General features: G+C 41.0%; 1 protein-coding gene across 6 annotated transcripts in view; it reads left to right on the top strand.

Moving 5' to 3' along the window:
* Positions 1-24,711, top strand: part of RGS14 (regulator of G protein signaling 14) — a 104,650-nt gene that overhangs the window by 58,386 nt on the left and 21,553 nt on the right. For 5 of the 6 annotated variants that reach the window (XM_075600865.1, XM_075600864.1, XM_075600869.1 and 2 more), the window contains 7 exons: positions 7,847-7,990; positions 8,646-8,810; positions 11,906-12,038; positions 16,688-16,797; positions 18,057-18,260; positions 20,664-20,740; positions 23,039-23,165. In XM_075600865.1, the coding sequence (XP_075456980.1) occupies positions 7,847-7,990; positions 8,646-8,810; positions 11,906-12,038; positions 16,688-16,797; positions 18,057-18,260; positions 20,664-20,740; positions 23,039-23,165 (960 nt within the window). The remainder of the gene's footprint in view (positions 1-7,846; positions 7,991-8,645; positions 8,811-11,905; positions 12,039-16,687; positions 16,798-18,056; positions 18,261-20,663; positions 20,741-23,038; positions 23,166-24,711) is intronic. The other variant, XM_075600868.1, reaches the window with a different exon arrangement.

Here is a 24,711-nt window from a genome sequence, read left to right as displayed (position 1 = left end):
TTCCTATGTTAACCAATAAGGAACCTTGTCTTATTGCAGGCTGTCAGCCATCCAATCAACTGCTCACATACAAAATGAACATACATAAACATCAACAATATACCAAATTGCTAATAAAGAATATAAAAATTATGATAAATACATAACACTTACAAAAAATAAAAATAAAACCACACTCAAAATAATGAACTATAATTAATTCAAAATAACACATAGAAATAAAAAACACTTAAAATTGAACCAGAATAATGACTCTTAATTAGTCACATATAAATTCATTATAAGTATGTTGCAAGATGAGTAATAATAGACTAATTAAGAGTCATTATTCTGGTTCAAATTTAAGTGTTTTTTATTTCTATGTGTTATTTTGAATTAATTATAGTTCATTATTTTGAGTGTGGTTTTATTTTTAATTTTTGAATGTGTTATGTATTTATCATTATTTTTATATTCGTTATTAGCAATTTGGTATATTGTTAATGTTTATGTATGTTCATTTTGTATGTGAGCAATTGATTGGATGGCTGACAGCCTGCAATAAGACAAGGTTCCTTATTGGTTAACATAGGAACCAGGGGAGGTATATTAGTGCCTCTCTGAGAGTCTATGTCCAAGCCCTGATGACGTGTCATGTGACACTAAACGCGTTGGTGACGTCATTACGCAGCGACGCACGGCCGTGACGACGGTCAGTTTGTGTTGCTGTTGGAGCCCTGTTTGCCACGAGGAGCACAAAGGAGAATTTTAGTGCTTAAGGTCTTTTAATCTTCAACATCTTGCATTCCTAGCACTTCTCCCTCCCTGTTACAACTAGGGGTTGTGCATTTGGGTGTTTACATCCCTTATTCCTATGGGGCTAGGGTTCTGGTGCAATCTATTTGTGTCATTATAGACAAGGTTAATTATATATTGTTAGATTATGTGTATTTTTGTATGATGAATTATTTTTCTTGATAAAAATATATGTATTAATTCTGGCTTCTTTTGGTTTCGTTTTCCTGCGCTCCTATTTTTGTTTTTTGTATTGCTGATAAAGATCAGGGGATGGAGGAAGCAGTCAGTGGATATGCAGAGAGATAGGAAATGGTAAGCAGCAGATTATTATCATAAAAGACTGAGGTGGGGAATATAGCATAGGAAGTTATATACGGGCTATAAGTGATATCTAGTGAGGGAAATAGAAGGCATTAAAAAGTGAGAACGTTACATTGCAAAGATACGCCCTTTCCTCTGTCGCTCTACTGCTAAAACTCTTAACGCAGGCCCTCATTCTCTCCCATCTCGACTAGTGTAACCTTCTGCTGTCCAGCCTTCCTGCCTCTTACCTGTCTCTTCTACAATCTATCCTAAACTCTTCTGCTTGAATCGCTTTACTCTCTTCTAAATCTGTCTCAGCGTCTCTCCTGCTTAAATCCCTCTCCTCCTCGTTTTTATAACTATACACTCTTCTGCCCCTTCTTACATCTCAGCCCTAATTTATCGCTATGCACCATCCCGACTCTTGCGTTCTGCTCAAGGATGTCTTCTCTCTAACCCTTTTGTATCTGAAGCCCTCTCCCCCTAAAACCTTTCTCATTCACAGCCCTATGCCCCTGGAATGTTCTTCCCCTCAATATCCGACCAACACCCTCTCTATTCACCTTCTAAGACCTTTTTTAAAACACCACGAAGCATATGGGTAGCACTGTGGCTCATACTTTACACCTCATACATCGACCTTGCCCCTGACAGGCACACTTACCAGAACACCTTCCTATTGTCTCTGTATGTTCTTCCTACTTACAAATTAGATTGTAAGCTCTTTGAGGCAGGGCTTCCTTTTCCTAATGTTACTTTTATGTCTCAAGCGTTTATTCCCATTATGTGTTATATTATTATGACACGTGTATTACTTATGTGAAGCGCTATCCTTGTACATAGATGCAAGGAGGAGATTATCTGAAACATTTCATGAATGTGTTTCATGACCTCTGTCTTGTTTTCTTTCATTTCACCGTGGCGGGACCTTTGTGACAGTTCAGCGGTTAGCCTCAGAGTAGCAACTCAAATCTCTCAGAGGACGTTACTGCTGAGGTAGAGTAGAGAAGGTTTCCTGGGTGTGTGTCAAATCTTAACACCTGCCCTTTGTTTTTTTTAAAGTTTGGTTTCCTGAAACTAGACAGAAACCTGGTGTGGCCGCGGGTCACGAGGAGGGGTTTGTAAAACAGTGATTTAGAGCAGGGGTGCACAAAGTGAGGGACGAGGGGCCTGAGATTTTCTGGGGGGGTGCGCGGTGGTTACCGATTCCCTGCGCATCCCCGAAGGCATTTAAATTAAATGCCGGGGATCGTGTGAGGCCCCTGTAACTTCACTTACCTTGCCTTCCAGCGAAGCGTCGTCAGGGCAACCCGGCGTCAAATGACATTGTGTTGCCATAGCAACGTGATGCCACATGACCCCGCAGTGTCATTTGACGCCGGAGCCAAGCAGGGGAGGGGGGCACGAGCAGGCAGGGGGGCGCAGGAAGAAAACTTTGCGCACCCTTAATTTAGAGGACCAATGCAGTTATTAACACTTATGTGGAACAGGTCACTGTGCATGTGTGTGTATATGCATACACACACACACACACACACACACACATATATATATATATATATATATATATATATATATATATGTGTGTAACGGTGTTTGTGGCCCGGCCTGACCCACCCAATCTCACATTGGCCCCTGTGGTCTAACCGGCCCCCATTACAGTGTGGTAGTGTCTGGTGGTGCACCTGTTGGCAACAGGACTCCTGAGTCTCCCGCATGATGGTGTGTGGGGAGGACCCGTCCAGACAGGCAGCTGAGGTAGTGTGCTGAGTCTCACCTAGTTCCAGTGCAGCGCCTCCACCTCATCAGGGTCCCTGTGTCCGCAAGGGGATGATCCTGTTGAGGAACTCCTCCGTGGTGCTCCTCTCTGTACATTCACTCCACACATGTACACGAGAGGGTTTGTGAATGAGAACATCTTTATTGGTGATGTGGGCTAGCTGCCCCTCGCAGTATTTTCCTAGCCACTCATTCTGCAGTCAGTGCCTCCCTTTAAAAGGTGTATCTCTCCTTAAATAGGGATTCCCTATCCCCGCAGGGATCACTGCCTTGTGCCAGGTCCCTGGACACAGTCTCCTCTATGGTTACTAGTACATAACTCTCAGTCTCTTAGGCTAGTACTTGAACTAGGCTGCAGATCTCTGACAGAACTCCTGCAGAACACAGATAGAACTCTGGCTGAACTGAACGTAGATCTGTGCAGAACTAACTTTAGGCTCAGTGCTGTGCCTTATGTATACTCTGGAAGCTGACACACCTCTGACATCACTAACCATGGAGTCAGAGCATGTGACCACTCCCATCCATACACAGGGCACTCCACCAGGGTGTGAGGGCAAACCTCCATAATTACTGCTGGCATGCCCACAACTTACCAGGCCTTACTGTCAGCAGGAGAGATGACTGACGCCATTTTACATGTCCGCTACATATATATACACACAAGCCAGGCAAATATGAGTGAAGTTCGCAAGCTATGAAATGGAATTAGTGTGCGCTGTCCTCCGCTTCCCCTCTCCTCACTGCCTATGTGATCCTCCATGCAGCTCCCAATCTCCCGTGATCAGCGGGGCAAAATCCACATAAAATTTTAAAAAAAGGTGGCGCATGATAGAAAACACAGAGACAATATGTACTATCAAACACAATTTATATGTACACTATTACATGTACAACATACTTCAAATTAAGACCGGATCACAATATCCAATTTGTCACACAACACACAGCAGTACCAGAGGGCAAGCCTCAGTGAACCAAGGCACTTGTTAAGTCCAAAGATCTTAGAGAACGGAGAGTGAGGGCTTACGTGATGATTATCAGCCAACCCAGTATCTCCAATCTCCGTCGTCACGAACCCTCCGTCGCTGCCTATGACCTCACGCGACGCGTTTTGTGTCAGAACGACACTTCCTCAGGGTATTGGTCTAACAGTTCCCATGGCACTAGTTAAGTACCCTTCTTGGAAATAATATCAGCCTATGGGAATGGCACTTTGCAAATAGCTATCCAATCAGTGTGCTATATGACACACATGCTATTAAAACCGTAAAACACTGACAGTATGAAACAAAACAAACACTAAACAAACACAAAACCATAACACAATTATTAATACATAATGTTACTATCAATTTAATATAAAATGTCTATGTATAAAGACTAAAACCATATAAAACTATGGTAATTATAAATGCCAGGGAAAGTAATAAACTTAATCTTGATATCCTAGAACCAGCAGCAGTAAAAAGCATGCATGCAATATAATCAGTCAAAACTGCATGTCAGCCTTCACAGAATTTGTTACTGAACTTCGCAAGCCAGTCAGAATGTGCAAATAAATTGCTAAGTCAATGTACATTGCAAATTGCATGCAGAGCTGATGAAAATTTAGAACAGGTTAGTGATATGCGCTCCAACATTTGTGTCCAGTCTTGATTCAATAGTAGCATAAGTCATTTATAAAGATGCAAAGGATAGGTAACTGGGGCTAGTGAGGTATATAAGCAATGACCATAACACTTCAGTAACTGTATAATCAAAAATAGGGTATCTCTGTCCCTGAAGGTTAAAGGCTGAGATTGAAAAAAATCAGACCTAAAACCTCATTGGGAGAGTCCTAAATAGACATAAAGTAATGGTGTACTCACATATAATTGCCCCAGTCCTGTGTATCTTGGTAGGCGTGCAACCAGGAGAATGAGCAGAAATCCAAAGGAAAAACACTCCAACGCACAGCCAGAAATAGAGTGGGTCCCAAGCGAAAAATGCTAGTAAAATATAATCTTTATTGGTCCATGTTAAAAAACGGAGGTAAGTACCCTCCTACGCGTTTCGTACCTGCTGATACTTTATCCTCCGTTTTTTAACATGGATCAATAAAGATTTTATTTTACTAGCATTTTTCGCTTGGGACCCACTCTATTTCTGGCTGTGCGTTGGAGTGTTTTTCCTTTGGATTTCTGATGAAAAATTAGCGTTTTTAATTCAATCTTTTTTATTGGTTTTTGCAGGGTCTTACAATTTTTCTTTTCCACGTTACATTTGCATCCGATTTTCATAGCAAGATATTTCTTACGTTGTACCTAAAAACTTGTACTGGACGAAGATCACATTACATTTTGCGATTCTACATTCTTACATATAGAGAATATCCTACTTATCTTTAGGTAGAAAGTGTTGCATTTTTGTGCATTCCCAAGCAAGTGTGAACGTTCATGAAAATTTTACAAAAAATTGCACCTTAAGGCAAAACAATGAGCAAAGTAAAATTGAAGACATTCACACATGTCTATTGAACTATGCAGGATATTGAACCACAATATCACGGAAACTCGAATTGAAGATCATGGGAGTTTCTGTGCAATAGTGCTCCCCGATTGGCACTATTGCTGATTACCGAGTAACCCCATTTGAGTCTGCTTGTCCCATTCTTAAAAATCAGTTTTTGTCATCTTTGTGCGATTTTCCATTCCAGAAATGCTGTGTGCAAGTGATGGGTTGAAATAGCTACCATGGAAACCCCTACAAACGCAAAATTAGGTTTCTACTTTAGTGTGTGCATAACCCCCCCTGGTGTTGAAATACGCTATGTGCATTGCAGCATTTAAGAGGTTAAACAAAGTCTAGTGGATTAAAACCCAGCTGTATTTGTATGTTACTTGTATTTGAAATATATAATGTATAAATAAATATATAGGGAAGTGCACTGTTCTGCATTTAATAATGTCTTCATAAGTCTGATAATAACTTTGCGGTGACGGTGTACATTATGTCGATGTCACTTTGGATATTAATTTTAACTTTCTGAATATGTGAGCGCGCAACAATTATCTAGTGTAGTGCATCTATGATTAGTGCAGAAGTGTAGAGTCCAATGTATTCACGCACATGAAATCAGAAATAAAGTGATTTTTTTTAAAGTTTTTTTTGTGGTTTTACTGTTGTCCAGGATCTTTATATATTCAATCAGCAACTCGTTCAAAGAAAATCCGAGAAGCACAACATAGTGTGATGAAGTATGTAAAATGTCTTCAAATTGTATGAAAAGAGTAATCACTCACATTTTGCAAGTAAGATACAAGCAGTGGCATAACTACAATGTTTGGACCCCCTGCAAATTGTCTCTCTCTCCTCCTCTAACTCTCCTCACGCCCGTCTCTAATTCTTCTACCCTTCTCTCTAACTTTCACCCTTCATTCTAACCCTCCCCTCCTCTCTAACTTGCTCCCCTTCCCCCTTAATCTCTAACTCTATCTCCCCAACAATTTCTAACTTTCTCTTTCTCCCCTTCCTCCCTAACACTCACACTCTATCTCACTTTCCCATCTTTCTAACTCTCTCTCCTCCCCCCTCCTCTCTAACTCTCCTACTTCCCCCCCCCCTCTCTAACTCTCACACTCAATTCCACCTTCCTCTTACTCAATTCCCCCTTCATCTCACACTCAATCACCCCTTCCTCTCCTCACACTCAATCCTCCTCTCTTTCCCTCAATCCCCCCCCCCCCTTCTTAGCGTGCCTTATGAGCAATGTGGGACGGAGGCGAGTTGGCGGGAAGCTGGGGCTACACGGGCGGATGCAGAAGTTGGGCCCGATATCTAGGCAGGCTCAACTTCTGGTACCGACCAGGAGACGGGTACAGCAACAGGGTGGAGGGGGCGCTCTTGCCATGAGGGTTCCACAGCAGACAAAGGCCCCAACATCCTGAAGTGGAGGTTGGGCCTGACCTTTGGCCATGCCCAACTTTCAGTGCCTGGGTCGCCCTGCTCTCAGGCCCCCCTGAATTACAGGGTTATGCAGTAGTGTAGTTACGCCCCTGGATACATTAATGTACAAATTATACTTGATCTACAACAGTATCAGGAGGACCTCACTCTGACCTCTTCGATCGTCTCGGACCGGCGTCCCACGTCACTTCTGGAATCTCCGGTCGGCACGTTTCACTTGGTCTCAGAGTCTCTGTACTACACTACATAATTGTTGTGCGCTCCATATATTCAGAAAATTAGAAGACTAAACATACAGGGTCCTATTCTATAAGCCTTGATACGCCCATCGAGCACTTATCGGCCAAAATGCTTACTGCTATTCAGTAAGCCTCGATAAGTGGGCAATAAAGGCATGAATCGCCACATTTTTCAGCCGTCATAAAAAAATCACCGGGTGACCGGCGATAAGCCACTTATCGGCATGTTTTGAAACTCGTGCAATTCTAGAAACCATGATTAGCTTATCGAGGCGAATCGCGGCTCTAGAATGGCGAGTTTCTCCCAAAATCCTCACGCCAGGAAAAGCTGGCGTGAGGCTGGTGAGAAGCTGCCGAGAGGCAACGAGACAGGACTTAGAAAAAAAAATGCTTTTTTTCTGCATGGGATTGATGCCAGAAGTCTCTGGAGCTGATACCCATTAATATCAGCACCGGGGACCCCCGACATGAATCACATGCAATAAAAATGCATTTACAGGCAACTTTATTACCTTAGCGGCTAACTCGCCCGTTTTGGGGATTTTGCTATCACAGGTAATCGAGGCTTTCTGAATACCGTGATAGCAACGCTCAAAAAACTAGCCAATTAAACGGCCCGGCGATTTTTTTTAATGAAGACTTATAGAATAGGCCCCACAGTCTTTGTCAAGTTTGGAGCAGCAATATCTTATTTTATGCACATTAATGTGAACTTCCTATATACTTTGTTCAATTGTAAAGAATGGTTAATAAAAGTTAAGGTTATTAAAATGTTCTCCTCTACTTTGTCATTGTGTCAGCTTTCCCAAGAGGCTCGGAGGATCTACAATGAATACCTCTCTAGCACCTCCTTGTGTCCAGTCAATGTTGATCGTCAGGCCCTTATTACAGAGGAAATGCTGGGAACACCGTCTAATGATATGTTCAGAGTGCAGCAGCTGCAGGTTAGAGCCTCTATCTGCTAAGTGACTGAATTAACCCAGAAAGTGAAGGACCTGGATGCTAGCAGAGAGCACATGGAATGAGAAAGTGACATGTACACACATGGTACTAGTTGCAAAGGGAAGCAGGGATAGGTGTGCGAATAGGTAGTTTGAAAAAGGAAAGTAACTCGTCGTGGTTATATCTAAATGCTTTAGCAAATTACATCAGATATGACAATTTGATTTTGACAAATATGTTATCATTTTTTGTTGCACGAGTGTGGGCTTATAATAGAATATTTTTTGTGGGGGGCTAAGATTAGAAATTCTTAGTTTTGCTATTGTCCAGTTTTGTGGGTATCTAGTAAAATAAATGCATAACTCTTTTACTGCCAGAGGGAATTGCAATAAAAACGCTGTTCATCTTGCTGTACATGAGTTGGGTCATTTATTTAGGGCATGGCTAATAAGTGAAGATTTGTAAAAAGAAGTTGCATTTAGTGTGCCGTCCATAACATTTTCACTTCATCTATGTCAACTCACAGTGACGGTAGCTCCTCCAGCTTGAATGTTCACTTAACTTGACATGACTTTTTAAAAACATTGTGTTTTGGTCCAATTTTTTTTGGGGGGGAAAGGGGATCAAGACTAACATTAATCCTTTCAATTACCTCAGATTTTCAACTTGATGAAGTTTGACAGCTATGCTCGCTTTGTGAAGTCTCCTCTTTACCAGGAGTGTATGCTGGCAGAAGTGGAAGGACGTCCTTTAAATAGCCTCAACAACTCATTCACAAGCCCAACTGCTAACTGCAGCAGCCTCACACCTGGAGCAATAAAGGTAAGTGATGCATGTGCCTTTCCCCGCCAAAGACCTCAGCCCAAACGGTTGCACATGCTGATTAGTTGACTTATTTGTAGTTTTTTGGGGTGACTGAAAAATGATTGAGCATGTGTCTCAGAAAAAGTAACTTTATTATTTTTTAACTTACTTTTTTTTAATGTTAGATCTTTTGTTTACGTTGTTAAAGAATGTTAGGAATTTTGGCATTCTTTTTGGTACGCCCATTTGAGGACCAGTACAAAAGCCTTAGGTTTCTCATAGGATTTCTGTACAGGGATTGTTCCCTATCCTGTGTGTTGCTGTGCACTTTTACAAATTTGTGGTGGTAATGACTCTATGGGGCCTTGTTAAAGCAGCAATCATGCCCATTTGACAACGCTTTATACTTCAAAGGATGGGAACCCGTGGTCTCTGGCACTGAACCATGCTATTTTCAGCCCTGGGTCGGGAAATATTTACTAGTAAAGGCACGGGGGGCCAATAGGAAGTCGCAAGCAAAGATGTTGTGGTTTCCTATTTAGCCACGGGAGTTGGGAGAGTGAAACCACTATTTTGTTTCCCCTGGAGGTGAATGAACACGGTAAGTCTCTTGGGAAACAGTGGGTCTGTAAAAGAGAAAAAACAAAGCGCACGACTCTCATAGCGTAAGTACAGCTGAACCCTGTTATAACGCGGTACTCGGGGTCCACATTATGAGACAGCGTTATAACCGGGATCGCGTTAAAAAAATGGCCGCCGCGATCAGGGGTTCCGCGAGGACTTATCCGCATCTGCAGCTCTAACCCTGCTTCATCAGCTTTGGGCGAGTGTGAGTCTGTGTGTTTTGTTTTGTTTAAATAGGGCTCGTTGCTTATCCTTTCCCCTATGGCTTTTGACACCCAAAGACTACATCTCCCAGCATGCTTGCTGCCTGACAGAGCCTCGTGATTTTTTATTAAAGTTTGCCCAAAAAATACATTTTTTGGGGGGGGGCAAACTTTAATAACAAATCACGAGGCTCTGTCAGGCAGCGAGCATGCTGGGAGATGCAATCTTTGGTTGTCAAAAGCCATAGGGGAAAGGACAAGCAACAAGAGCCCTATTTAAACAAAACACTCACACCACCCTCGCCGGAAGCTGATGAAGCAGGGAGGGAGCTGCAGATGCGGGTAAGTCCTCACGGAAACCCTGATCGCGCTATAACGGGGTTGAGCTGTAATTATATTGTGACAATATAAAGTGTAACGATTGCACGTACAAGAAGATTAGTCAAATAAGCAGGGCATGTTTAAAGTACATGTTACCACTCTGGAAATCGATGACTTGCTTCGTGGGGATCCCTCAGCATATGCCGCCTCTGGTCCAGGCGGGAGCCTTTAACCTCAGTTGCAGCAAGAGTATCCAATCACGATTTGTATCAATGGCCGTAGCACAGGACCCACAGGGCTATAAAGAAGAACACACGGGAGCAAACTCTCTTACACCGCCAGACCCCCTCCGGCTGGAGCCCGTCAAAGAGTAGCAAACCTCCGCCCCGTCACGATTGTAGACCAGGATCCTGATGTCACTTAGGCTGGGGCCATGGTGCCACAGACCATGCAGACGCATCCGCACGCTGAGCGAACAGACAGGCAGTGTTCGCGTTCATGCGGCGTGAGGGCGCGTCCGCGCGGAAGCAGGAGGGGGCGCGCGTTGCGTGAGAAATCAGTTAAACTGATTTCTCAGCATGACAGACAGGTCATGGGAGCAGTTCGACCAATGAGGGCGAACCAGCTCTGTGACGTCACTAGGAACACCCCCAGGAACGCTACTTTTTTACGCTATGAGAGTGGTGCGCTTTGTTTTTTCTATTTTACATGTCCTTGTGTGATGTTGAGCCATCCACCCCAACGGGCTGCAGACTCTCCACGAATGGTTAAAGGTTTTTGTATGTAATTTTGATTATTTTTATTTATTTAGTATCACTATATGGAATACGAGTTTGTGTTCCCTTAAACCATTTAGTGCACTTTAATTATATCACTCCTCATTGGTTTGTTATATTCACAATATTGCAATATTGTAATTATGTTTTATATATGAGTCATCACAATTAGTCCGCATGTTATTGTTTTTTCCTACGAAACCGTGGGTCCCCAGAGCTGGAAATAGTGCAGTTCAGAGACCCTGGGATTCCCATCCTTGAAAGAACCATTTTAGGAAAGAGAATGATTGAATTAAGTTCTCTAAATCAATAAACTATATATAGATGCATGGCAATTTAGAGGCAGAAGTCTGAAATTATTGTATGGGCAGTAGCAATCCCAGTCCTGATTTTGAAGCTCTCGTTAGCAAGGTTAATTCCTCATATATACAGTGTTTCCCATTTACAGCACTCTCCTTTTGTTCATATCCTCTATTTCACATTTAATGCATGTGAAAAAATTTTTGTCAATAAATCAGCTCAGTAGTATTAGATAATATTTACAGGTTTTTTTTTAAAATCAAATTCTTAATGCAATTTTTAATGAGCTTTAAAGCATCCTTTGATGCAGGTTTTAGCCCACCTCCGAAGCAGTGCAAGATCTTTGCAACACTTTTGTGTTTGGGATAATTTGTTGCAAATGTTCCCAGCAGTTTGAGCTATAAACTGTAACAATAGATACCTTAGTAATATAAGGATACATTGTAGCTGCTGAGTTACACTGACTGAAGCAGCCATTATGTTACGCGCACAATCAACATTTTCACAGATTTCTAACAGGAGCTCCAAACAATTGCCAGTTTAGGTAAGAATGTAGAATTATACATTGTCACATGCTTTACATATAAACATAAGACAGAAAAAGAAAGGAGAAAAACGTTTGAAAGTAGTATTGCTGCTTTAATACAGTGGGACAGAGAACAACCAAAGTTATCTCCATTACAAAACTGTTTACAAGATTTTGCTTCACGTGATACCTTAGGTTCACCAGTGTAACAAAAAGGTTACTCAAGATCTTTTGACCAACATTTTTGCCCATGCCATTTCATGGTTAAAAGCCACAGGTTTATCTGAACAATGTCCTGTTTTGATATCTGTTATGTGCCTGGGTTAATTGGTTGGAAATGTAAATATAATATTGTGTACTCAGAAAAATAAGCTGAGGTCTGGAAAGTCTCTGCCAATCGGTGTGGAGGGAACAGGAGTGGACAACGTCACAGACAACTTCTCCAAACCTCACAGAAGGTCCTTCAAGAAGAAGGACAGGAGAGGACATTGCACAGGTAAAAGGAATTAGAGCAACATGTAAGAAAGATGGTTAGAAAAAGCAACATATACTGTAAGAGACCACTTCTAATGATATTGCAACTACTGTAAATGAATGTTAGAGGGAAAAATGAGGGGACCTGGCACAGGCATTGTACAAAGACATTACAAAGAAGTCTTGGTTTTGAACTAACATTAACTAATCTACACTTCATACAGATGTAGCCATAATTTTAAACAAAGCTGTAACTTGTTACCCATATTAATGGTTAAATTGACGGTCTCTTGCATAGAATCAGTAATGCCTCATATTAAATAGACCTCCATGGAACACACTCCGGCCTCCTGGATTTATATCCCGCTACTGTGTACTGTATAGCATAATTCTTCTATACCTATCTCATAAGGATTGCACTAGGGACCTTCCTGTTGGTCCAGTACAAACACACTCCAGAGTTACTATGCCGAGAACTCTTATCAAGAGCATGCTTCCTCCTTTTCAATAGTGAAACATTCATGGATCCTTGGTATTGGTGCGTACTTAAAGGACACCTTCCTAACGGAAAAACGGTGACAGGACATTTCTTAATATACTTATCTATACACACTAACCTATTTACAGAACTCACGGTGAGGCCTCAGTCTGAACTCTAATGAACGTGTTTCACGCAAGTGCCCTGTTTTAGAACTTTCTCTTGCAGTTATCCAATGAATTGTTTGTAGGTGTGATGACGACGAAGGGATGTGCAGCCCACGAAACATTGTGGCATTTATGGTTTTGGCACCATAGTAAAGGACACAATAAAGAAGATTATAATCCTAGACCCAATCACCTATTTCTAATCCAAAACCATCCATGGCCTGGCGACAAAGGATCCGCAATGTGATGGAAGCCATTGATCCTCGGTTGATTCAAGAATCTTCTTTTAGGTAGTGTAGTGTTAGGAAGATATTGACCTCTTGGTAGACTTTAGTGGTCAGCTACTCATAGAAACCTCTGTCTGGCTGGCCACCCGGGCAACTATTTGGTTACTATTGTACACAATGGTAATGCTATACATATGTATTACCTATTCAAGGTTGGTTAAGGTTATCTTACCTATGTATGCATTGGCCAATATGTACATAGGCAAGACCAGCCTGGGGTAGGTGATAAAAATGTGTGGTATTTTCAGTACCTCAATAGATTGGAGCTTGATGACTAGCATTAAAATGAGTAAAAGTGCATTATTTACTCATTTTGATAGTCAGTTCTGATATTTGTAACACGTGCAGTAAAAAAAGGCGTTATTTTAAGACTTGATGACTTGCCCACTATAATAATGCATTTTTGGCCTATCAAAGTTTAATGACTCTAGGCCACAGACTCCATTGTTTTTTTCTTACAACCTGGTATAGTTTAGGCCCAGAGTAGAGAAGGTGCATTGGAGTTAGTGAGAATAATCAGAGCCTTCCCTAGCCATTGCCTTCCCAGGTTTATTTAAGGGATCAGCAGGAAGCACAGAGTTAAAAAGATCAGCAATTTTGCAGTTCAAAAAAATTCAACGTTCTTGACAAAGAATGATGGATTGAGTCTTTTGTCAAAACTGAGAAGTGTTTACGATCATTTCTGTTTGTTATTATTTTTGCTGTCTTTGCATAATGAATATTCTGCTAAATGTAAGAAAGTAGCATATGATTGTTAAGCGAGAATCCTTAGAAATTCTACACACAGTAAAGATTTTCAGTCCCTCCCCCTAGATTTTCAGTCCCTCCCCCTAGAACAGGGGAGCCCAAACGTTTTTGTCTAAGCCCCCTACCTGCTCTCCCCCCCTGCTCGTGTCCCCCCAAACATTTTCTCCAACGTTTTCTGACGTTATGACATGTGACCCCACGGTGTCATTTGACACAGCGTTGCCATGGCGACACTTTGCCATGGAGACGTGTTGCCAGAAGCTGCCGGAGACAAGGTAAGAGGGAGTTACAGAGGCCTCATGCGCTCCCCTTGCATTTCATTTAAATGTTATTGGGTACAGCGCAGGGCCTCTAAGTGCTGCGCCCGCCCCAGAAAATTTCACGCCCTCAGTTTGCGCACCCTTGCCCTAGAATATACACTGAATGGGCCTTATGGTGTCTTTCGAGACACTGGAAGGTGTCTTGTAGAATTGCACCGTTTAGTAAATATTGCCCATTATGCGTGTTCATCCCTGATGAAGGTGGTTAGCACCGAAATGTTGGATCTGTGACTATTTTAGTCATTAAATTACTTCTTTGCATTAACCTTTTTGCATCTTTTTTTTTTGGTGGGCATGGCTTCCCCCATTTGCTATTTATGCCAGTACCTGGGTTTCCTGTCTGTAGCACCCAGGCTTTCATCGCGTTTTATTCATGTCTCCTTGTATTAGGGGTATCCCAAGTTGCATGTTCTTGATTCCTACTTTTCTGTTTGATTCTACCATTGTGTGCCCACATAAATATAACACATATCATTTTATTTTAACTGGACTTTTACATTTTGAAACACAAAGCTGTCAATGTGTAAATGACTGGAAGGTAATTCATTAAAAAGTAAAATTTTGTATTGTGTATGAATGCTTCTTTAACTAAGTCTGAGTCCCCAGTGTCTGCGACGGCGCGCACAGCGCACAGGAGGTACGGCCCTCTATGGGCCGACACCAGTAGCTGCCTGCGCGCCCCGGCACAATGTGCGATGCGGGACCACATTTTTGCAAAGACAAGAATGTTGTCTTTGCTAGTGGTGATGGAGCACTGGCCATGTCACGGCGGCAGTTCAGCCAATGAGGGCGAACCAGCCGCGTGACATCATGGCTGCGCCCCCGCCACTCGCCCCCGTCGCGATCTTGTCTTTCCCCCTGCAGCTCATGCACAGACCGCAGATTGTGTCTTGCGTGCAGGAGCTGACACTGGGACCGTAGCCTAAAAGTTGTTGAGTACGTTCTGTATCCTATTTACTGCAAAGCAAGAATACAAGGCACTGGGAAGCTTCTGCAAATAGACGTCTCTTGTTTTTCAAGTAGTTACAGTTTACAGTTGTTTACACACCAGTATTACAACACAGGGACAGGCTTTCCGTTCAGCTGTCATTATTCTTCTTTATCAGTTTTGCTTCAGGGTGAAGACTCCTCACATACGCTGCTATTCAATGGTAACATTGAATATCGTTCATCTGACCGCCTCAGCTCCCCTGGATTATTAACCTGTGCAGTGTTTGAGGGATCCCAAACCATTGCTCTGTTATGCATAACTGGCACCCCCATCAGTTAACGAGTTAAAGGTGCATAATCCTTTATGCAAACATATGCTAACAAAGAACTGTTATAACTCACCCCTACTTAAAATGCATGCTGCACCTTGTGAGGTTGTGTAATTTTACCATTTTTTTTCATTTTAATTTCTTTTGTTTCACCCCCCAACCGCCCAACCCCCCACAATATAAGGGATTCATATGTCTAACATTCTTTTCTTTTTTTTTTCTTCAATTTTATATCCATGTACGCACATTATAATGGCAACTTTAAGTTAGACGTCTATACTTCAATTCTCTACTGTTATACATTTAAAAAAAATAAGCTTTGAAGTCCTCAATGAGGCATATTCTTGGCTACCTCAAGTTAGTTTATTTGGCTTCAAGCATCACCTGTATGCACATGATACACAACTGCCTCTATCCACATCAAATCTGACATCTGCGGTACAGTTCCAAGCATCTGATTTACAGCACTCTCATCCTGCTCGCCTTAAACTCAATATGTTGTAATCCCACGTAAACTAAGACTCATTGTGCCCATTACCATCAAAGTCAATAACACTACAACCCATCCAGTTCTCCAGTCCCGTTGTTCAGGTGACTCTCCTCTATCGTTCTCACCTTAATGCCATCGATAAATCTTGCTGCTTATTTCTCCATAACATTGCTCTGTTTAAATGTTAATGCCTTCCTTCTCTCCCATCTGCCATACTGCAACCTCCTTCCTGTCTCGCAGCTCTCTACCCTACAATCTATTCTAAATGCTGCTGTGAGAATAGCCCCACTCGCTTCTCGATCAGTCTCTGCTTCTCTCCTCCTGAAAACATTCTGCCGACTTCCTATTAAACTGAAGATAGAAAGTAGGGGCACTCGTGGTCTTCAAATAAAAAAAATTGTTTATTGAACATGGATCAGCGTTTCGGGACACTCAAGAACCTATACCAACATCTTTGAAGACCACTGGAGTGCCCGTACTTTCTTTCTTCGGATAGCAGCGGTTCTCCATGTTCCTGGACGGCTGTTACTGCACGCCTGTGGCATAGTATTCACCAGTATCGTGAGTGCACCTATCTTGGACATTACTATGATGAAGAGACTGATGTGTAGTGTTTTATAGTATGTGCAGATGTGAGATACCATTCAGTTTGGCTATGTTTGAAGTAAAGTGTTTATCTTTTGTCCACAAGATTACTGCAGATTAAATGGATGACATCAGCTAGTGCTGGTTTTAAAATTGCAGTGGGAAATTTGAAAGCTGCACCTGTCTTTGTCGCGTCCTCCACAAAGATGCCACAACTTGTCGAGATCTTTAAATCTCACATCTTAGTTTTAAAACCAGTCCTTTAGATCTGAATGTACTGTATGTGCTAACCCAAGTTCCAGTGTCTTTTATTTATTTTTCTTCATATTCTCTCATAGAATCCTCAGATAGCAATGGGCTCTTCTATCACCATGAGTCTCGGAGATCTCTCAACTCCACTAACAGCCTGGACCTGAGTTTCATCTCTTCATTCTCAAGCAAATCAGAGGTATCTCACATACAGTACATTGCTCATTATTAGCATCCTGTCTGATGTCCATATATACCATATAATAATTAATACCATGTTACACTTCAAATGGTTGAATCGGCATTTCATGTTTGGGACATTTGCTGGAAATACACTTGTTGCAACACAAAGCTGTATTGAGTATTTTTACATAGTTATAGTCGTCTAAAAACTCCTCTACTTTAGATAATGGAAGCTATACAAATATTATTTGAGCTCTGCAAGTAAATCAGCTTGGTATCACCCCTTTAATGCATTTTAAACACTTGGAGAGCTCTTCAGAATAAGAAGACAGGGAACCTACCATCAAAAGAATTTATTAGCACCAAACAAAATAAAAAATGAACTCTTGCATGTGGGATAACACCTATATGTAAGAAAGTACCTGTAAGAAGAATTTCCTTTTGCATATTACTGCATGTTTGAACCAAACAGAAACAAACAACAAATAAAACCACGGTGCCTGATCTGTACACTATGGCTACAATACATTACCTTTTTTACAAGCCCTGTATCCTGCAGTATAAACGGTTTATGAATTTTTCGGATCTGGAATTGTATCGAGATTTAAAATATTGAGAATATTCATTTACAATGTGAGGAGGTGTGTTCCCTATGAGCATAAAGAGCTGATATAAAATAGCCCTGTGTTTATAGAGTTGGCATGCACAACCCGTCATATATAGTGACCACTAGATGCTCTGCACTTTGAATGCAAGCCATGTAGAATTGGAGGTAAAATACTAGAATTAGCACACCAGATATGAAATGAAATATTGGGGAAGAGGAAGCCCTGCCCTAAATAGCCTACAAACTAAGATACATGGGTTGGTGGGCGACACAGACACAGTAATAAAGAATAGGATATTGTATCCCTGCATTGCAGAAAGGACAAGTGACTATATAAATCAGTATCGTTTTTACACACAAGTTACTGTAAGGTAAAAGATATCTTTCTGTTACTAATGATGCTCAGTCATCCAGACTGAGTTTGTGCGCGACCTGCAGGATACTGAGGACAGGAAGGGAAAGTTCACTCTGATCGCTTTTAGTGAAGCATCAGCGAATCACTTTCTATTCTACACATGTTGAGTGAATGATGAAATACAACAGTTTCTGGTCAAAGTGACCTTCGTCGAGATGTATTACAGTACATGTTACGTAGTATGTTACTAAAATTATTTCTTGAATATGTTGCTTTTCATAAGTGATTTGTCATTTTTCCATTTTCCTTGCAGAATGACTGTGGGAGCCTCAGCAGCGTGGAACATGAAGTGGAAACCAAGCCCATCAAATACTGCTGCGTCTATCTCCCTGACGGCACTGCCTCGCTCACAGCTGTAAAACCAGGGTTAACCATCCGGGACATGCTGGCTGGTATCTGTGAAAAACGCGGGTACTGTCTCACAGATATAAAAGTCTACCTTGCAGGAAAAGAACAGGTACTGTACTTGAGGGAGAAAACTGAAGGAGATACTAAGCAAGTGAAAAAGTAGGCAGAAACGTATTGCTAGTTTCAGGGATCAAATCAGCAGTGCTGATTACACCATATGTAATATATACAATGCAAAGCCACTCAAAAATGAAAAATAAAGAGAATGGCCAGCCATTCTCTTCATTTTTGGGTGGCTTTGCATTGCCATATTTATTTTATTAGTGGTGTGTGAGGGTTGCCACTTGGTGGTTGCCTTTTATTCATCACACACTATATTTATATACACATTTCCTAAGGTAGCGCACTGCTCCTGATATACACCTCTCCATTCAGGGTATAGAGGGTTGTTTATGGTATAATGCTCTCAGTTGCAACTTATTAGCACTAAAGCTAGTACCTACTATGGTCTTTAGAGAATGTAATTATATAAAGGTGCATTACTGAGTTGTGCTTCTGTTCTCTGGTGGGCATTCCCATCAATGCTGAGTTTAACCATTTAATCCCTATAATAAACTGTGTCTGAGTGATTTATTAAGCAGGGATTACTGGTATTTCGAATCAACACGGTTAGTTGATTGATTTTTTAATTTCTGTTACACTTACAATCGGTAATATATGTTTTAAGTAACACTATTAAAAGTTATATCTTAATTGTCAGCGGTGTGCATTTAAGTGAATTTTTTCTTTGCGCACATGGTCTCGTGTGCTTACCACTTAGCTAGTAGAAAAAAGGAATTAAATTCCATGGTGAGTACTTGATTCGCCTACGATTTGCAGATGACATTGTTATTTTGGCCACAAGTCCAGAAGACCTCCAGCAACAAATCAGAGAACAAGCAAGCAGGAAAGTGGGCCTCCATATTAATCTCAGCAAGGCCTAAGTGAGATCAACTCTGCAAAGATTGAAATAAATGGAATAGAACTAGAAGAAGTCAAAGACTATGTCTACCTTGGCCGGCAGGTAATAATGAATGGGAACCATTTGAATTAAATCAGTAGGAGAATGAAGATGGGATGGATCACATTTGGAAAAAACAAAATAATCTTTCATGGGAACCTTCCACTGAGCCCCAAGAGGAATGTTCTCGAGCAGTGTATTTTGCCTGTGCGCACGTACAGATGTGAAACTTGGACCCTAAATTCAAAGATAATTCTGAATCTTTAGACAACTCAAAGCAGTATGGAGAGATGTATGCTGGGGGTTACCCAAAGAGACAGAAAAAAAAACCGAATGGGTTAGAAACAAAACAAAAGTCTGGGACATCATCACACGGGTGAAGAAATTAAAATGACAGTTGGCTGGACATATCACAAGAAGACATGGCCATCGTTGGACAAAGATAGCACTCAACTGGATTCCAAGGGAAATTAATAGACCAAGACGATGACCAAAACTAAGATGGGAGAATTAAATCAGAATATTTGCTCTAAAAACGTGGAGAAGAGGCTGTACTTGGAAGATCATTGGTGAGACCTTCATCCATCAGTGGATTGACAATGAAGGAAGATAATTGATGATATATAGCCGCTGATGATATTATTATTACCCTGAAATACACCTGTGCGATTTAAACAGTTATAGTAATGTGCTTGATATCAGAAGAGCCTGTTTGTATTAAAGACAAATGCTGTTCGGGCCTTATTTTCAAAATGTTTATGTTGTGTTTATTTGGTAAGGACACATATTGTGAGAGTATCGTAACATAGAGCCTTTTAATGTAAAAAAAAAAAATTTAATTACTGGTTTGTCAATAAAAAGTAGTGGTACTCTGTGCCCTGTAATTTTCTACAAACAATCACATTCAGTACAATAATAGTTGATGATTCCATTATTGTGAACTTTGCCATAGCTGCTTCAGATCTCTATTCCCAGGACAGGGTCACTGAACATTAATTCAGTGAGACAATGACGTCCTTTTTGGGAAGTTGAAGCATGTTCATGGGTGAAAGATTTTTAAAACCACAGCTTTAGCAAAACAAAATCAACGTAACCCTTTTGTTGTTGTTTTGTTGTATTTTCTTGTGGAATAAATGTATAGGCTACAAATGGTAAATCGTGTTTGAGACGTGAAGATGGAACATCCATGATAGCTGCATAAAGTGTGCTGTAGTAAAGTCATGCAACCACAAGAAGGCACTGTTGTTGCACCCTTTAAAATAATACTGCACACTTATCTGTCAAATACCAGACAAGGTCCATGATATTTCACAGATCATTGTTCGTTTTTAAAATGAATGTAGTAAGGTGGGACATTCATGATAATGTGCAACTCAGATATGCTTTTTGAAGCCTTATGGTAATGTGTTTCCATTTCACAGCCAGACAACAAATTGCCATGACATATAAATGCCTTTAATAACCCCAAACGATGACACATCCCACTGTTTTCTTTCAATTCTATTCACCCAGAAGGCGCTGGTTCTGGATCAGGAGTGCATTGTTCTTACAGACCAGGAGGTGAGGCTGGAGAACAGGATCAGCTTTCAGTGAGTTTTCTTTCTTTTTCTTAGACATACTGTCTTTTTCAATAACTGTATCTGTTTATTGGAAATGTGCATATTTATAGTTAATTGGAATAGAGTTTGGTATGGAAGGGTGCTCAAAATCACATGTGAACTCTATAGAAAGCATTTGGTATACGTCTATAAGAGTCCAGAACGCTGTAATTATTTTCCATAATGAAACAGTCCATGTATAATTGTACTAAAGAGGAATGAGCGCCTGGTGGTGTCCGTCAGGTAACCACAGTGTGTGGAGCACAATAATAAAAACCTCTATATAGCATACAATATACAGGCAGTCCTCGTTTTACAACGCTTCGCTTTACAACGAATGGCTTATCCAACGCTATGCAATGCATACCTATGTTCATTTATACAACGCCAAAACGGCTTATCCAACGCTCTTACAACGCTTTGCAAAGTTGTTTATATGTATATAATATATATATTATATAATATAATATTATATTATACTATATAATATATTATATTATTATATTTTATGTTATATTATATATATAATACAGTATATACACTATATAATTTATGTGTGTGCTGCGTATCTTATTGCCTGCATAAAATATTTTGTGTATTTTAGCATTAAAAATGCCTTCAGGAACGGAACCTTTCATTTAAACAGTGTTCCTATGGGAAAACGTGTTTCGCTTTAAGACGTTCCGCTATCCAACGCCATTTTGAGTAACGCATTGTGTCGGATAACCGAGAACTGCCTGTACTTAATAATACTAGAGTGGAGTAATTTATCTTAGGGCTAAAGCCCATTACCTGTTAACCACCCTCTGAGAACAGTCCAGCGAATCCAAGGCATGCAGTATCCGTTGTATTAAAGATCCAGGAAGTGATGTGTAGAACCGGAGCACAGCCAGAGTAGCGAAGAAAAAATGAGAATAATCCAGGGCAACTCCAAGAATGAAAAATTATTAAGGTCAAGTGGATATCAGATGAAAAATGCACCTATGCGTTTCGTGGGCAAGCACTTTATCAAGTTGTAAAGCAGACATTTAAATACATACCATTTGCGCCACACTTTGCTGGGAATGACGTCAAAGACCCACGGATCAGGATTGAGTCGCGCGGACGTAACACCTACCCCTATTGGCCATGCATGTCAGCTGACTTCGAATAAAATAGGCAAAACTTTAATCAGCCCACAATAGGCACATAGAATAAAACTTTAAAACAAAAAGGGGAAAGGATGTATTTAAAGCAACATACAAATGGTATGTATTTAAATGTCTGCTTTACTGTTGTACCTTACAGCTTAATAAAGTGCTTGCACACGAAACGTGTAGGTGCGTTTTTTTATCTGCTATCCAATTGATTTGAATCATTTTTAATTTTTCGAGTTGCCCTGGATTATTCTCATTTTTTCTTCGTTACCCTGGCTGTGCTCCGGTTCTACACATCACTTCCCGTTAATTGGAATAACCCCCAAAAAAGATTGTCATGGGACAATGGGCTTATAAACACTTTAATTTGACATCATTTCAAACGCAGTTTAAAAATTCGTTTTAGTCTATTAAAACATATCACCACTATTACTTCAACTTGATCCAATGTGGGATTGCATCTTTAACCCTTCAAATGCTAGATGTGCCAGTTACACATGGAGAGCAGAATAATGAAACCCACTATAGTACCTCCATGAGCTCTCTTGGAATTCATGTGGAGTGGTCTTGGTCTTGAATACACCAGCTTATGAGTTGAATGCCAGAAGTCCTGCGATCTTGGCTAAATTACCTTTATATCAGGGTGTACTTGAAAATTCTATATATATCTTTCCTGGTACAATATCCTTGTGGAAAACAAAAGACAACTTTATATAGATTTATGGGCAGATTCAACCATTACTGGTATGGTCATCATAGTAGTTGACCCTACTGGTAGTTGTCAACTGGTCAACTGGTAGTTGTCATCATAACTCTGTGCCCAGGACATACTTGAAAACGAGAGGTAACTCTCAATGTATTACTTCCTAGTAAAACATTTGTATATATAAATACATGGGTCAGTGTACCCTCATTGAAGTCAATGGGAGTTAAAGCTGCCTCTGGTGTTTTGCTTTGATAGAAGCCTGGAAATACTTCACAGCCATGTTATATGGAATTACCAACATCGTAAAACTATATATATTAAAAGTAAGCTTTGTTTGTAAAAGAAAAACTGGTCTCCCTTATCACAATAAGTTTACAAAAATTCTCACGTATTAGAAAACGGCATCATTAATTATTCTTCTGCTTGTTTGTTGGAATGTATTTGCAGTTTAGAAATTGTGCCGGCGAAAAAAAGTGTACGTATCACAGCAAAATCTGCTAAGACCCTCCGAGACGCTCTCCAGCCAGTTCTGAAGAAATATGGAGTTGATAGTCAGCATGTTGTACTAACAAAGGTAGGGGTGGAACACACCGTACTGAGACCTTTTCTGCACCTCTGTCTCTGCTCTTCTCACCTACAGTATCTCATTGCTGATGCAGTCAACTATGGCAACTTTTGAAAATCTAGAGCTGTCATCACAGATTGTGTGTGCAGATTTTGCTAATCAAATGACTCTGGCCCCAGATGCATTTACAGTAAATGAATGCCTTGTTAAGTGCTAACGGGTTTCTTCAAAGCTCAGTAACGCTGTGTTAAGTGCTGTTTTCATCTTTAATTAGTCCTTGTGTTAATATAATGGACGTTAGTGCTAATGATATGCATAGCCACAGTACACTGTTATAGTTAACACAGGGATTTAATGATTCGTTACTTCATACCTAAAGGTGGTCTTAACTCCTTCAGATCCTGAAATATGGGTATTGGTGGAAAGGAGATAGAGTGCGGGCGGGGGGGGGGGGGGAGAGGAGAAAAAAAAGAGAGGAGAGAGTGGAAGGGGGAGGAGAGTGAGGGGAAGGAGGAGAGAGTAGAGGGGGAGTGGGGGGAGAGAAGGTAGGGGTGGGAGAGAGGTGGGGAGAGCGAGATTGGAGGGGGGAAAGAGAGAAAGGGGAAGAGGGATGAAGAGAAATAGGGGTGAAAGGAGAGAGAGAGGAGGGGGAGAGGGGGAGAGAATGAGTGGGGAGAGATAGGGGGGAAGAGAGAATGGCAGAGACAGACAGAGAGCCGGAGAGAGAGAGGGAATAAGAGGGAGAGAGAGATCAGATTTGCCCAAAAGCACTGACTTTAGGACTCCAAGTGATTAGGTTAATGAAGGGTCTGCAGCATTAGAGACACTGTCAGGAAGAATAAGTAAGTTATTATATGAAATAGAGCAGGGGAGCGCAAACTTTTGCCGCTGCGCCCCCCTGCCTAACTCCTCTGGTGCTCACGCCCCCCCCCCTTCTTACCATGATGTGGCGTCAAAAACACAGCGGGTCATGTGACATCACGTGACCCGCAGCGTCATTTGACACCGCGTTGGCAACGTGGCATATGATGTCGCGCCACACAACCCTGCGGCGTCAAATTATGCCACGTTGCCATGGAGATGAGTCCTGATGCTAGCAGAGTCAAGGTAAGGTCATGTTGCAGAGGCCCACGCGATCCCCCGGCATTTCATTTAAATACCTTGGGGAAGAGTGCGGGGCCTCTGCAACTGCCGTGCACCCCTGAAATAGAGTGACGCCCCTCTAGATATCTTATATGAAATTATACCTTTCCACAAATCCTCATTCGGGTTTAAACAATATCAAAAGCGTAAATATACTGTAAATTCAAATGAAAAAGATAGATTTGTCTATAAAAACATGAAATTCGAAATAGGTTTAAAATTGCATGAGTTGAAAGGATCTGCTAATGGAATCCACCGAAAACCATTTGGTTTTTTTAAACTCCGCAATCCATAAGTAATTTTCTGAAAATAACTGCATCAGGGAAAATACAGATCCATGCTTTCTGTTTCTGAGACCGGAACATTTAAGAGACTTTTTACTGTTTATGACGGCTGTGAAGAAAATTGTAAT

The sequence above is a fragment of the Ascaphus truei genome, chromosome 5 (genome assembly GCF_040206685.1).
Source record: "Ascaphus truei isolate aAscTru1 chromosome 5, aAscTru1.hap1, whole genome shotgun sequence".
NCBI classification, from domain to species: domain Eukaryota; kingdom Metazoa; phylum Chordata; class Amphibia; order Anura; family Ascaphidae; genus Ascaphus; species Ascaphus truei.
This window is presented reverse-complemented; position numbering and strand designations above follow the sequence as displayed.